This window comes from Macadamia integrifolia, chromosome 5 (assembly GCF_013358625.1).
Source record: "Macadamia integrifolia cultivar HAES 741 chromosome 5, SCU_Mint_v3, whole genome shotgun sequence".
NCBI classification, from domain to species: Eukaryota; Viridiplantae; Streptophyta; class Magnoliopsida; order Proteales; family Proteaceae; genus Macadamia; species Macadamia integrifolia.
Window position 1 is genome coordinate 8,321,082 of NC_056561.1, and position 13,116 is coordinate 8,334,197.

The 13,116-nt window shown below is 38.8% G+C and overlaps 2 protein-coding genes and 1 non-coding gene across 3 annotated transcripts in view; 2 read left to right on the forward strand and 1 right to left on the reverse strand.

The window, feature by feature from the left end:
- Positions 1–5,816, forward strand: part of LOC122079652 (protein TIC 21, chloroplastic-like) — an 11,741-nt gene extending 5,925 nt beyond the window's left edge. The window contains exon 3 of the mRNA XM_042646296.1: positions 5,536–5,816. Coding sequence (XP_042502230.1) covers positions 5,536–5,640 — 105 coding nt within the window. The 3' untranslated portion in view covers positions 5,641–5,816. The remainder of the gene's footprint in view (positions 1–5,535) is intronic.
- LOC122080431 lies at positions 1,373–1,479 on the forward strand. The gene has a single exon (XR_006140726.1). It is a non-coding gene; the product is annotated as a small nucleolar RNA R71 (small nucleolar RNA).
- A 92-nt stretch (positions 5,817–5,908) lies between the features above and the next one.
- LOC122079651 (putative oxidoreductase TDA3) lies at positions 5,909–7,755 on the reverse strand. Its single transcript, XM_042646295.1, has 2 exons — positions 6,542–7,755; positions 5,909–6,455 (listed from the first exon to the last, which is right to left on the reverse strand). Exons 1-2 carry the CDS (start codon positions 7,437–7,439, stop codon positions 6,079–6,081), a joined length of 1,275 nt encoding a protein of 424 aa, XP_042502229.1. The 5' UTR covers positions 7,440–7,755; the 3' UTR covers positions 5,909–6,078.
- Positions 7,756–13,116: the final 5,361 nt, after the last annotated feature.

The following is a 13,116-nucleotide window of genomic DNA, read 5'->3' on the forward strand; positions in this document are numbered from 1 at the left end:
GGTTTCGGTGTGGGAAAGTTGAAACCGAAACCAAACCAATAAGGAAATTCCGGTTTCGGTTTGGTTTCGGTTTGTCTTCGGTTTCTTAAATCGATTTGTAACCGGATTGGTTTTGGTTTTTGGTCCAGTTTGGATTCGACTTTCCATACAAATGTATACAAAACTATGCAAATTTTGATTTTTTTAATGAATTTTGGAGTGTTTCGGTTTCTTACCGGTTTGGTTTCAATTTCGGTCCGGGTTTTGAGCCGTTTTCGGTTTGGTTTCGGGCTCATCCGGTTTCTGGTGCGGTTCGGTTTGGTTTTGGGGTTGCAATACTCCAAACCGAACTGAACCAATAAGACTTCGGTTCGGTTTGGTTCGGTTTGGTTCGGTTCGGTCCGTGTTATCGGTTTGGTCCTGTCGATTTTACTAGTTCGGTTTAGGAATTGACATCCCTAGCCACTCCTAAGAGCATAAACAACATTACAATAGTTGGAAGGCTCTTGTTGTGGACTCTTTTGAATTGAATTCAACTGATTTGGAATTGGTTGATGATTAATATTCTCATTCCTGGGATTTGGTTCAGGCTGACTAGGCATCTTCTCTTTCTCCCTTTCATGCAAAACATTAGCAAGTTGGGAGATTTGCTTCTCCATGTTATGTTGGCTTGTCAGGAAAGTACTCATGAGAAGTTTTATACTTTCCTCTAAAGAAGAAAGCCTAGCCAAATCACCACCTCCTCTTATGAATTCTGAAGGTTGATTTACAGGAGGTGGTGGAATAGTAGATTGAGTGTGGATCCTAAAGTTGTTCTGCTGATTGGGGGGCATGTTCCTTTGATTGGCTTGTTGGGGAACAAACTGCCCTTGACTCAAGGGTTGAAAATTAGGACCTACTTGATTATTGGCTTGATTCCAAGAGAAGTTAGGATGGTTCCTCTATCCTGGATTATATGTTTGACTATAAGGGTTTTTTTGGGGCATGGCATTCACATTTTCAGGACCTATATTCAAACCATTCACACGAGAAGTATTAGGGCACTCCTCCATAACATGCGTGGGAGATTGGCACCAACTACACATAGGCACAAAATGATTTATTTGGTTCAGTTGGGCAGGTCCTTTGACTACTATGGCTTCGAGTCTCTTGATAAGACTCAAGTTGAGCCTCTTTGGTCATAACACCTTCTACAAGGTAACCCTTATTTGTCCTCTCAATTTCTTGAGTAGACACCCATTCTCTGGTTTTCTCATCCAATTTAAGTAAAAAGTTCCAAGCGTCGTCCTCATCTGTAAAAGATGTAAAACGTTTGGGGCACATAGATTCTAATAAGTGCTTGGTCTAATAATCAATAGCCTCAGAAATGATTTGGCAAAGTTGACATGTATCAATTCCATGGTGAGGGCATTCCTGAAGGAGGTCCTTAAATCTCTCCATAAATTTGGAGAACGACTCACTAGGTTTCTGCCTGAATTGAAGAATGTCACTCCTGAGTTTATTAGTTTTATACAAAGAAAAGAATTTTTTTCAAGAAGACTAGAGTAAACCCATCCCATGTGGTAATGGAATTGGTAGGCAGACCATAGAACCATTTTTTAGCTTGGTCCTTGAGTGCAAAAGTTATGAACCTTGATTTTACAGCATCATCAGTCAACTGTTGATCCTTAATCAGAATACAAACCTCCTCAAATTCCCTTAGGAATAGGTATGCATCCTCAGAGGGCAGCCTATGGAAATGGGGCAACATAGTGATGTATTGAGATTTGAGCTCAAAATTATTACCCTGGGCTTGTGGTAGAACTATGCAAGAAGGTTGGGCTGTTCTACCAGGGTAGAACCTATCCTTCAGAGATTTAGGGGGAGGGTTTTGTTGGTCTCCCATATTGAAAGGTACTAAAGAGAGTAAATGTATAGGGTCACTACTTGTTGGATCTCTTCTTTCTAATCTATTCGCACTATTATGTACCCACACAACACTCGTGTAACAGAAAACTACCCACAACTAGAATAAGACAAGCACACAAGAATGGAATTTTTTATTTTTTTTGGCTTTTTGTGAGCTTAGTAGCAAGGATCCGGGGTTGCTCAGGTCAATTCCTGAGGTACTGTTACATGGCAAAACATGTCTTTATCATAGTGAGGCTTGGCGACCTCTACCGATACAACTATTATTGCAAGTTGTTCTCAGGAATTCAATAAATGAAAAAGAAAAACAAAACAAAGCAAACAAAGCATTCCGATTTACCAAAAGAAAGCAAAAAATAACATAGAACGATCTCCCTAGCAACGGCGCCAAAAACTTGTTAGGATTTTAAAAGTAACCGCAAGCGTATGGATCAGTATAGCTAACGGGTCAAACACAAGGAGAGCAGCCACTTTATTTTTGGCTTCTTTTAGTAATGCGAAAGTGCACAGATTCATTATGGTGATCTAATTCTAACTACCGACCTAACACAAATGCATCTAAAAGTGACCTAACCATTCACATCTAGGAATTTAAATAATCAAACCACGTAATTAAAAAGCAAATAAATGAAAGTAAAAGTGCTGAAATAAAAAATGCTGGAAAGTAAATAAATAAAAATAAAAAAGGAAAAAAGCTAGAGAGAGGCACACAAGTAGGTATCTCTGCTTAGCCAGAGGGATGCAGCATAAACAATATGAGCTTCCCCTACTTGACCAGAAAGTACTCTTAAAAGGGTTTTTCTACTTGACTTTAGGGGAAGGGCTGAAAAGTAAATAATCAAAATAAAAAGATGGTTCCATAGCTATGGAGGGGCAAAGTCAACACATGCATCTAGCCAAGGACCTTAGGGGAAAGGGAAAGCATCAAAGTAAAGACTGAAATTTAAATCCTACTTTAAGAATGAAGGGATAGGAAGAAGAGGGAATGAGAGGGGGGTGAGAAGACTACTGAAGGAGCCTACTTACTTGAACTTCAATCCTTGAACTGAAAACTTGATCGATTTGAGATATTACTAGTACTAAAAACCAGATCAGGAATAAACCAAATCTGAAATTTCTAGTACTAGAGAAAACAAATCTAAAGAGAAAAATTGAACTTGAAAGACATGCTCCATAGCTTGTTCTTGTCACCTAGAACTAAGCCTAGAACTAGAACTTGAAAATTACAACTTCAATTGCTTAAACAATAAAAATAAGAGACTGAATCAAAAACTAAAGTGCTTGCATTAATTGAATAAAAAGAACTTACAAAAGTGTTTAAAGCAAAAATCTAGAAATAGAGATAGAGAAAGAGAAAACTAGAGAAAGAGAGAGCAACTAAAAAAAAACCCAAGAAGAGAAGTAGAGAGGAAGAGAGGGACCCACCCTTTAGGGTTTTGTGGACTCCCTTTTATAGGGAATAGGAGAGAGAGGAGGACCTCTAAGGGTGGATCCCCTTGGACGATTTTGTGGTGAGGTGGAGGAGAGAGAATCGTAGGAAGTAGAAGGTTTTTTTATTTCTTACCTTTTTTTTTTCTATTTTTTTTCTCTCCTTTTTCTCTCTTCTTGTGCAAGAAAACCCCCTTGGCCGATTTTTCTTTCTTGGATTTGGGCAATATTCTATTTTAATGGGAAATTTCATCCATGCCGTTGTCTTTTTCTTTACTTTTTTTATTTCCTATTTTTTCTCTTTATTTTCTCTCTTCTTCTTCAAACTTGTGCACAACCTCTTGGCCGACCTCCTTTAAGTTATGAGTAGGAGAGAAAATCTTTCAAAAAAAACCTCCAAAAAATGGCAGCCAAGGTTCGAACTTGAGACCTCCTAAAGGAAGGGATTTTGCACACCACAATTCACCAATTATGCTAGGTAGTTGTTACTAAAAACGAATCTTCAATCACTTAAGGGTGTGGTCCATCAATCCTTGTTGGAATTTGGAATATTCTTTTGTACCCCTGGGACAATTGCAAACGGGCTGGTTCTGTATCTCGGTTCAGTTCTGATTCATTATTCTTTTTCTGGCCCGAAAAGAATAATCACTTGTACGGGTGATCAAACGGATGTGAACTTTTAATTGAGCACGTCCATCTTGCTCAGAATTTCGTCCTCTTCACAACCATGAAAAGAAACAGGAACTCTTTATGTGTAAAATTTGAGATATAGCGCCCGATAATCTTTAAGGCATTGAAAATATAAAACCTGCAAAAAGAGAGTAAAACCTAAGGTAGTTCTATTCTAAATATATAAAATGCATGTTTTACTACCCTAAATTTCACACATAAATGTGCTCATCATTTGTTTTTATCAATTTGAATTTCTTTTCCAAGCTTCAATATCTTGTTCATTTTATGTGGCTTGGTTAACATTAAATGCTGGATTAAATCTAATAGAGATCCTATGTTAACTGCGCTTGGGTCTCTTGAGTGCGAGAACGTGATGAAGTTCTAAAGTGGAAGATAAGGAGGATTTTACCAACGAAAAAAAAAAAAAAAAAAAGGAAGATAACAAGGATGCATTAGGAAACTAAATTTTTTATAGATAAGTGTCCTCTTAAAGATAAAATTTTCAATTGTTGGATCAGAAATTGATGTGGTAAATATCCTCTATCCCTGTGTTCTTTTTAATTAACAAATAGGGTTAGTGGATTATGCACGATTAAAATTCTGGCATCATCAAATTCTCCTTACCTTCCCAAGAATTGAGGTCTGTATTCATCTGTCCTCACTCTCTTCATCTTTTCATCTTTTTGTCCTGCTATAAGTGTCATCTGTCCTCACTCTCTTCATCTTTTCATCTTCTTGACCTGCTATAAGTGAATGCTTTATTGGAAACCAGAGGCATATACAATGGTGACAAGTCTGATTGTGAAAGCCTTTCAAAAAAAATTCTTTTTTTGGGTGCAAGACCCACTATGGGGCCAGACAGGGGCCCCAAGAGACTTACATACTACTATTGCTCTTATTACATACTACTATTACTTTTAATACAGGAGGGTCAGACTTACCGTTGGACTTAAGCTCTGCCTCACAGGGCTAGCCAGCTGACCGGTGAACTACAACACAAGCCCTAAAGCCGTTCAATTTGATAGTAAAGGTCACGGTCCTCTTAATTTGGAGGTTAGGGGTTTTCTCAAAATATTTCAGACCTCTGTGATGTCATTTGTAAGTATTGTTAACAAGGATGACCATCTACAGCTGTTCCCCTTGAAACTTCCATATTTTTTAGAGGGGCGGGGGGGTTGCTGAAACATGTGAACAACTCGTTTTAGTACATTCTGGAGTCCTAGTAATCTTCTGGTGGACAAGCACAATTCTTTGAATGTTGAATGACAACATTGAACTAAAACCTGAGTTTCAGAATAATCTGTGAAGGGGTTTGATAGTTTAGAGTGGTTGCTAAAATCAAGTTCTTAGTTTTGACTGATTGCATTTCATTTGGCATGATATACATCGCATATTTGGACATTCTATTTATCCTTCCACGTTTTTATTTGAACAATCTTTTGTGCTCCTTCGTTGCAGTCATTTACATCTTCGGTTGATTTTTTTTTGGGTTGTTGTGACTTGTGACTGTTCAGTTTTTCCTAGCCTCTCATCAGTTACTTTTTACAGGCCTCAGCCAATACCATTCTTTCTCATTTCTTGGGTCTCGTTTGCTCGTTGGAGCTGCTACGGTCAGTGACTACAGAAGCCGTTCTAATTCCCAGAATTGCCTAAGCTTCTTCAAATTTTCCGGTGAAGGAAAATCAGTTCTAGATGTCCTCTGTAAAGGAAATACGTTTGTGGGAGTTCTATCTCATGACGAATGCTGAAGTGTTCGTCTCGGATTCAAATAAACTTTTGTTTGTTTTTATTTTATTTTTTTCAATTCAAGATTTTCTTCATTTCCTTTCCTTTTAGTATTCTAAGACGGTGCGATGGTTTTCCATTTGGGCAGAATTAGTCAATCAGATCAAATTCTTCAAAATATTTTCTGATAATGATCGACTGAAAAATTGCAGCCCAACCCTCTGCATTTAAAAGTCGTCCGAAGTGCCATTTTTAATGCATCTGTCATCTTCCACAGGAGCCCGGAAGACACTGTTATGGTAATCCTTGGTTATTACAAGTTATTAAGCAGTAACAATTAGCAACTAATTGTAAGGGTGCCTAGGCCTACTGTTTCCGGACGCCAACGAATCTGGCGGGACTGAATGGAGAGAGATCAACAATGGAGGATAGCCCATCCAAAACGAGCTCAGCAACCGCAGCCCCAGTGGCAGGGCCATTGAGGATTCCCCAGCAGCCGTGCCCTGTAGCCACATAACAACCCTTGACGTTGGGCATCTCTCCGATTGCCGGTTGACCATCATCTGTACATGGCAAGAAGCATGCTTGCTGGGTCTTAAGATGCGCTTCCCCTTCCTCCAGGTGACTTGACACTGACGCCGCCACCCTCTGTAGCATCTTAATGGACTCAGGCTCGACTGCCACTTGCTCAGGACCGTCGGGTACTTCAGCCTCCACAGTGGACCCACATATGTACACCTCGCCTGTCCATCATCATCAATTCATTTCATTTCCCCAACAAAACTAGAAAAGAGAGAGGGAGAGTTTGGGATTTTTGTTTAGAATTTACCTGTAGGACGAGGGTAGACTTCGGGGTCCGTGGATTTGCCACCCTGGAGCGAGTAGTAGCTGAGAAACAGAGCATGAGGAGTAATGGCAGCAGGGTCTCGCGGCTCCAGGACGATGCTATGAGCCTTGAGACCTGAAACCCTGAGAAGGGAGGACACCAGGGGCATCCGACAAGACCATGGGCCCAAGGCTAACACCACCGCATCCGCTGCAATCACCCGGTCTCCGCCTTTGAGCACTACACCTTGAGCCCGGCCTCCCTCCACCTCCACCTCAACCTCCACCTGTTCGACTTCTCCGATTATCACCTCCACCCCATGACTGGCCACCGCCGTTGAGAGCAGAGTCCTTGTGAAGAGCTGCGGGTGGACCTGTGCGGTGGTCTCCGTCGTGCCCATCGTCTTAGTATCTTTTGCAGGTCCATCCAACCATGCAGGGAGGTTGCTGTTACTGCTAGTGGCGAGACTCTGGTTCTGGATTTTCTCGGTGAGGGTGAGGCCGAGGGCATTGAGGGGACGGTAGCCGTAAGCTTGAGTACCGTCGAGTTCGAGGGCTAGGGAGCGGTGGAGGTTGAAGCTGGCTCTGGCGAGTTCCGAAATGGGTTCGCTGTCGCACCAGTCGAGTGCAAGGAAGCCACCGGCCTTACCTGAGGCAGCGCAGGCGATCGAGGACTTCTCGACAAGAGTGACGGCTGCCCCCTTCTTCGCCAGGAAATACGCACTACACACGCCGATGACTCCACCTCCACACACCACCACTCTCTGCTGCTGCTGCTCCTTATTATCATCCATTGGGGACAATGACGATGGAGATGATGAAGATCTCAGCAAGAGGTTCCTGATGCAAGAGAACCAGGGGAAATTTGCAGGTATGGCGCTGCGAGAAGACACCAACACCATCTGTCAATCTCTTTGCCTCTTCTTAAATATAATTGGGTTGGAAAGGGCACGTCACACGTGGGTAAGCCCCAACTGAAACATCAAATGCCTCTGGAGTCTGGACTGGACTGGGGAGAAGGCTCTACGCTCAACACTGCCGCTGCCCAGAGATTGCGAGCAAAAGAGGTAAAAGGTTGAAGGCAAAGAAAGCTCTTAGGGAATTGGAGATGATCATAGTGCTTCAAGTATGCTTTCCTGGGTAATTTTGACAAAGACTGCAAGAAGCTTTTGACATCCCCGCCCACCCAGAGAGATTAAGCACTTACGTATGCGACATGAACACTATCGCCATATCTACACTAATAGTAAGATTAAGTGGATGATTAGGACCCTTTTGTCTTTACTTAGGAGCTGCGTCATACCGCGGGAAGCAACAGTAACAAAAGAAGAGAAAAATGCGGATTTGTTCACACAACTAACAATATTAACCATCGTGGTGACAAGGTTAACTTGTCCACATTTTCAACAGAGAAATTGAAGGCATCTGCATTTATGTTTTTTGTTCAGAATCTTCAGATACAATTGATGAGTAGTTGAAAATTATGATTAATCATTGGTCTAATAGACAAGAACTGGTGGGTATAGTATGTAATAGAAATTGATAAAATACATACTAACACCAACAATTTGAACCTTGTTTATGAGAAGTTCCCTCTTCTTCTTCAGAAACTGAATGAAACCCAATCTTTCTGTTCATCTTAAATACCATGATTTCTTGGTAAACCCCAGGATGATGTTCCGATGGGTCGGGTAGCTAGTTATCCACACCTTCCCAAGGATGCTCCACGAGTTTTTCATGTTTCCTCCTTTTCTCTCTTATAAGAGTTTACCTTTGAGCATTGTATACTTAAAACATACTCGCCAATATCAACACGACACATGGAACTAAGGCCAAGTGACCAAGCTACCAATGAGAGGGGCTCGAAGGGGATCCACTCCCAGTTGAATATGTAGACCCCAATCAAAGAATGAATCTTTCCTAATCAAGAAAGATCACCAAAAATTACTCCTAGTCATCCCTAAAGAGGAAGGGGATTCTCCCACCAATCCGGATATCGAAGTTTCTTGCAAGTGGAATAACCGTTATCCATGCACTCTCCAAACATAACTCCTACTATGCTTAGACTCCTACCAGCATCAAAACACTTACCAAGTTGGGACTCTCCGTGACCACTTCACTCCAACTCCATCACTCAACTATAAATACCTAGGTAAGCCCTCTTAAAAGGGATCGAAACTTATCAATTCTACTTGGAACTACTTTTTATAGAGAGATCTAACTTAGGCGTCAGAGAGTTCCCCCCTCCCTCTGAGCAGTCCGGTGCTCACTCTTTTCTATTTGTTATTCTGTGCAAGACGTACGGGAAGCCTAGAACTATTTCTTGCCACAACAAGCGTAAAAATACAGACAGATTTGTTTAAAGATAGCAGAACAGATACACCTATAAATACCTCAAACTAAATGATTGTATATTTGTATCTATTTTAATTTAACATTGCTCTTACTTGTATGGTCTTCAATTCAAAATCTATTGGAGCTACATATATTTCTTCTACACTCTCTAAGAATCTCGCTTTATTTGAGAAAGGGAAAGAAAGAGTTGAAAAAGATCTCTATAAGAATTTATCTTTGATCAGTATTACTCTTTTTTTTTTTTTGTTAGGTAATTTGTATGTATTAAGGAAAAAGAAAAAATATAATAAAACAAAGAAAGGCAACCCTTACAACCTTCTTTGGACAGACCAAAAGAAAAGAGGAGAGGTCCCTAAATCAAACAAGATAAACTCTGTTACACAATTCATGTAATATAGAAAGAAAAGCTTTAACAATAAGGAAAAGATGCCATGAAAGAGATAGATGGACTGGATGTTGTTAGTTAGATGGTTTGAATCCAATCCTTTCACAGGTAAGTTGAATGAACTTCGGCCAAAGCAGATATTGGATCCGGCCAAACTCACTTTATTATTTATCCGTTTACAGGTTAGTTAAATGAATATGGACTGAAGCAAATATTCCGTCTGGCCACATTTTATTCTTTTCCTTTCCAATTCTTGCAATTGCCTAAAATCCTTCAAAATAGCCCTGTTTCTGGCTCTAGGTTAATAACTCGTCCTTTTTTTTTTCCCCCCTTCCTTCGCCTCTATTTGGTTGCGAGGAAAATGCAAATATTTCTCTAGAAAGTGAAATATGTTTTATGGGAAAAGTCATTCTTTGGCATTCAATAGCAAAGACAATGCAATATTCATTTGGAACTGACATTTATTTTATTGGAAATGTAAATAATTTCCTTCACTTCACTTCCTTTTCTCCATTTCCCTTGCAACCAAACAGAACCTTCTTAATTTTGTTACGGGATGAATTTCTTTTACCGCCAATAAAGATTAACCTATGTACACTCTCAATATTTTCCATGCTGCCGCTTAATTGGAGCCCAAATTTTTGGAGATATTTTTTGCATTGGAGGTGCTAGTTTGACCAAGCAAGCCCGAGCTCATTTGAAGCCTGCCAGAAAGATTTCAAGACATGGCTTGTGCTTTTCAGCCAGCGGGTGTCGGGTAGAATTGGATTTTCCATGTCCCAAGTAGGCCTAGGCTAAGGCCTTGGGTTGAGCCTGGCCATAGCCAATATGTATGCCAATATATACATAAGCATACATGTTGGCAAGATGAGTGTCATGGATTTATACATAAACATATTTGAGGGAAAAGAAGCTTGAAAGGCAGAGTGGCCCATATTCCTAAACACAAGGAGGGGTGAAAGGATCGTGCAGCCCCCCATAAAAGGTAGAAATCTCGTCACGCTGCCTTTTAGGGAACCCTCTCTTTTAAGTTGCTTATTTATTTATTTATTTATTTACGTTGTCATTGCATATTATCCTCTTGCATTCTCTCTCCTTTAAAAAAAAAAATGAGAGCAATAGGTTGCATTACCTATTTCTTCACAGAAGAGGCTGTTTTCGAATTCTGAACTTGTGACTAACAGGTTGTAATAGTACAACTTAACCGTTGCACCACAGGCTCATCCACTCTCCCTTTTTTACTCTCACTAATTAGTTATGGCCATATAGGCTCCCTTCCTTCTCGTCATCAAATATACTGTTGCGTACGTACCATGATGTGTAAAATGTCAATATAAATAAGTAGCATATAGATCCCTCTCCCATTTCTTATTTGTGATTCTTTCTAGCAATCATACCCTTTTTCCACATGGTTGTGAATTGTGTCATGTTTATGATAACATTTCAAACTTGGTTCTTATTTCAATTACATGCCCATTAACTTGAGTCCAATTATAGATAAAAATCAACCGATTGAATAAAAACGTGTTCATATTTTAGTCTACAAGATACAATTAATTAAACAAATAATTAATCAAATAAAAACAACACGAGACTTATGATGGGGATCGATGGACCGGTGGGTTGACAGTGCTATCAGTTTATGTTCTTACATGTTTCAATCAAAGTTAGTACTTCCTTAAGTTTTTCAATTGAAGTTGGTAGTTCACCCATTGACAAGTCTCCATTTGAGTATTAATCCAAAGAATCCAATTCGTTTAGAAATGGAGAATATAGAGATTTAGACAATTCAAAGGCAAAATTAGATTAGCTTGGACTACTTGTCCATCAAAATCGGCAGTTACCTGTTAATTTCTTATGGGTAATATATGCTGACGCAGGAGATAAGACTTAAGGAGATAGACTCCATCTCCTTAACACAAGAAGAGATAAATGATTATTGATTAATTTATTGAGTTTTTTATCATCAAAATTCAATCACCAGCTGTCCCTTTCGAAGTTAGGCAACAAAATTAAAACTAAAAATAAAATAAAATTGATTCTATCCGATATATATATATATATATATATCCGTATCGACTAAAACAAATATCGATATTGATACGTAACCTTGCACACACTTTACCATAACAGACTTTACACAACTGAGAGACACCAAAAGGCTGAGTTCTACTCATTTCCCCCTTGTGATATAATTTATAGGATAGAAAATTGTCTTCCTTCCTTGACTACACGCAAAAACAGCCTAACTAATGTTCTTAATTTAATGGTTGAAAAGAAAAATCACATTTAATCATTTATGTTTAAATATGGAAGTTAGGAAACTATTCAAACACTCTACAAAAAAAAAAAAAAAAAAAAAAACCAAACACCACTACTTTATATGATTTTAAAATCCTTACATGCTTTAGTTTAGCTCCATAATTATATGCCCATACTACAATATGTGCATGCGTATAAGTGTGAAAACGACCCAAAAACTTCATTATTGGTGTGGCCTTTAGTTTTGGATAAATAAAATTTTCTAATTTGGTGGGTTTTTTTTTTCATATATGTTTACATAATTAAGAACAGTTATGGGTTGAATGGGAAATGAAGTCATGAGAGAGAGTTTTGTGTGTTGATGATATCTTGTATTTTGTCGATTAGGTTTGTGGGCTGTCTTCGAAGGGGCAGTAAAAGTTTGCTTGGTAAAAGAAACAACCCCTGAAGAAAATTTTTAGGATTTACATGGTAATTCATGAATTTTGCATCTCTTTATTTCATATAAATTGTTATAATGGGAGGTTATTTATATTTACTAGGAATTTTTTTGTAAAGACAGGGTGAGGTGAGAAAGAGAGCATGTAACATTATTTCTTCATTGGTAGTGAAAACAACTCTCATCTCACCTGTGGACGTAGGCATCTTATCGAATCACGTAAATCCTTGTATTACGGTATGTTGTGTGTGACTTTTTTCTTGCTGTTTATTGTGTTTTTTAGACGGTGAATAAGTTCCGTTTTCTACATAGCACACCAGTGAGATGTCACAAGATGGTTTCATATAAAAAAAAAAAGATATTTGTGCCCCCTAACATTAATTAGTTTAACTATTTTTTTTTTATTAATAAATAAAATACTTCATGTGAGAAGACATAGTAAACCTGATGACTTGAAGAAGCCTTGCCCTTGGTGTAATTTCAAAACTAGCTTTATAGCAAAGGATGATAGGTTCAATATTACATAACAATTAAAGGATAATAGATTTTCATTCAACCCTAATATGATTCGATCAATGCGATTGTGAAATTAATATGGACAGTCAGAACGAAAGCCTAAATACCCATCATTTGCCAAAATAATAATAATAATAATAGGTTTTCATGGAAAGACTACATAGCTAGCTATTCTAAAATCACACAATGAAAGACAACATAGCATTCATCAACTACATATCAAGATTCAAGAATCCCCAAGTAGTGCTACCCATTAAGCTATCATATATGGAATTAATTTGCTTCTACCAGAAGATTTAACTTTGGAAAACAATTAGTAGCTCACATCCCCCAACTTAATGAGCAAAAATTTCATTTAAAAAAAAAAAATCTTAAAATGAGAAGAAAAGGCATGGTTTTCCCTGTAATAATTCCTACCTGTCCCCATATGTTGTCAATAAAATAGCCCTTGATGTTCTTCGCCGAACATGTGATATATAGTTAGGTGACCTAACTAGGTTCCTGGCCAGTGACCCCAATCAGGCGATCAATCATTACTTTTTTTTGACTTTAGGTAATGGATGAGATCAAACTAGGATAAGTACTGCAACCGACCTCAGCCACCCATCAGGTAGACTGGGTA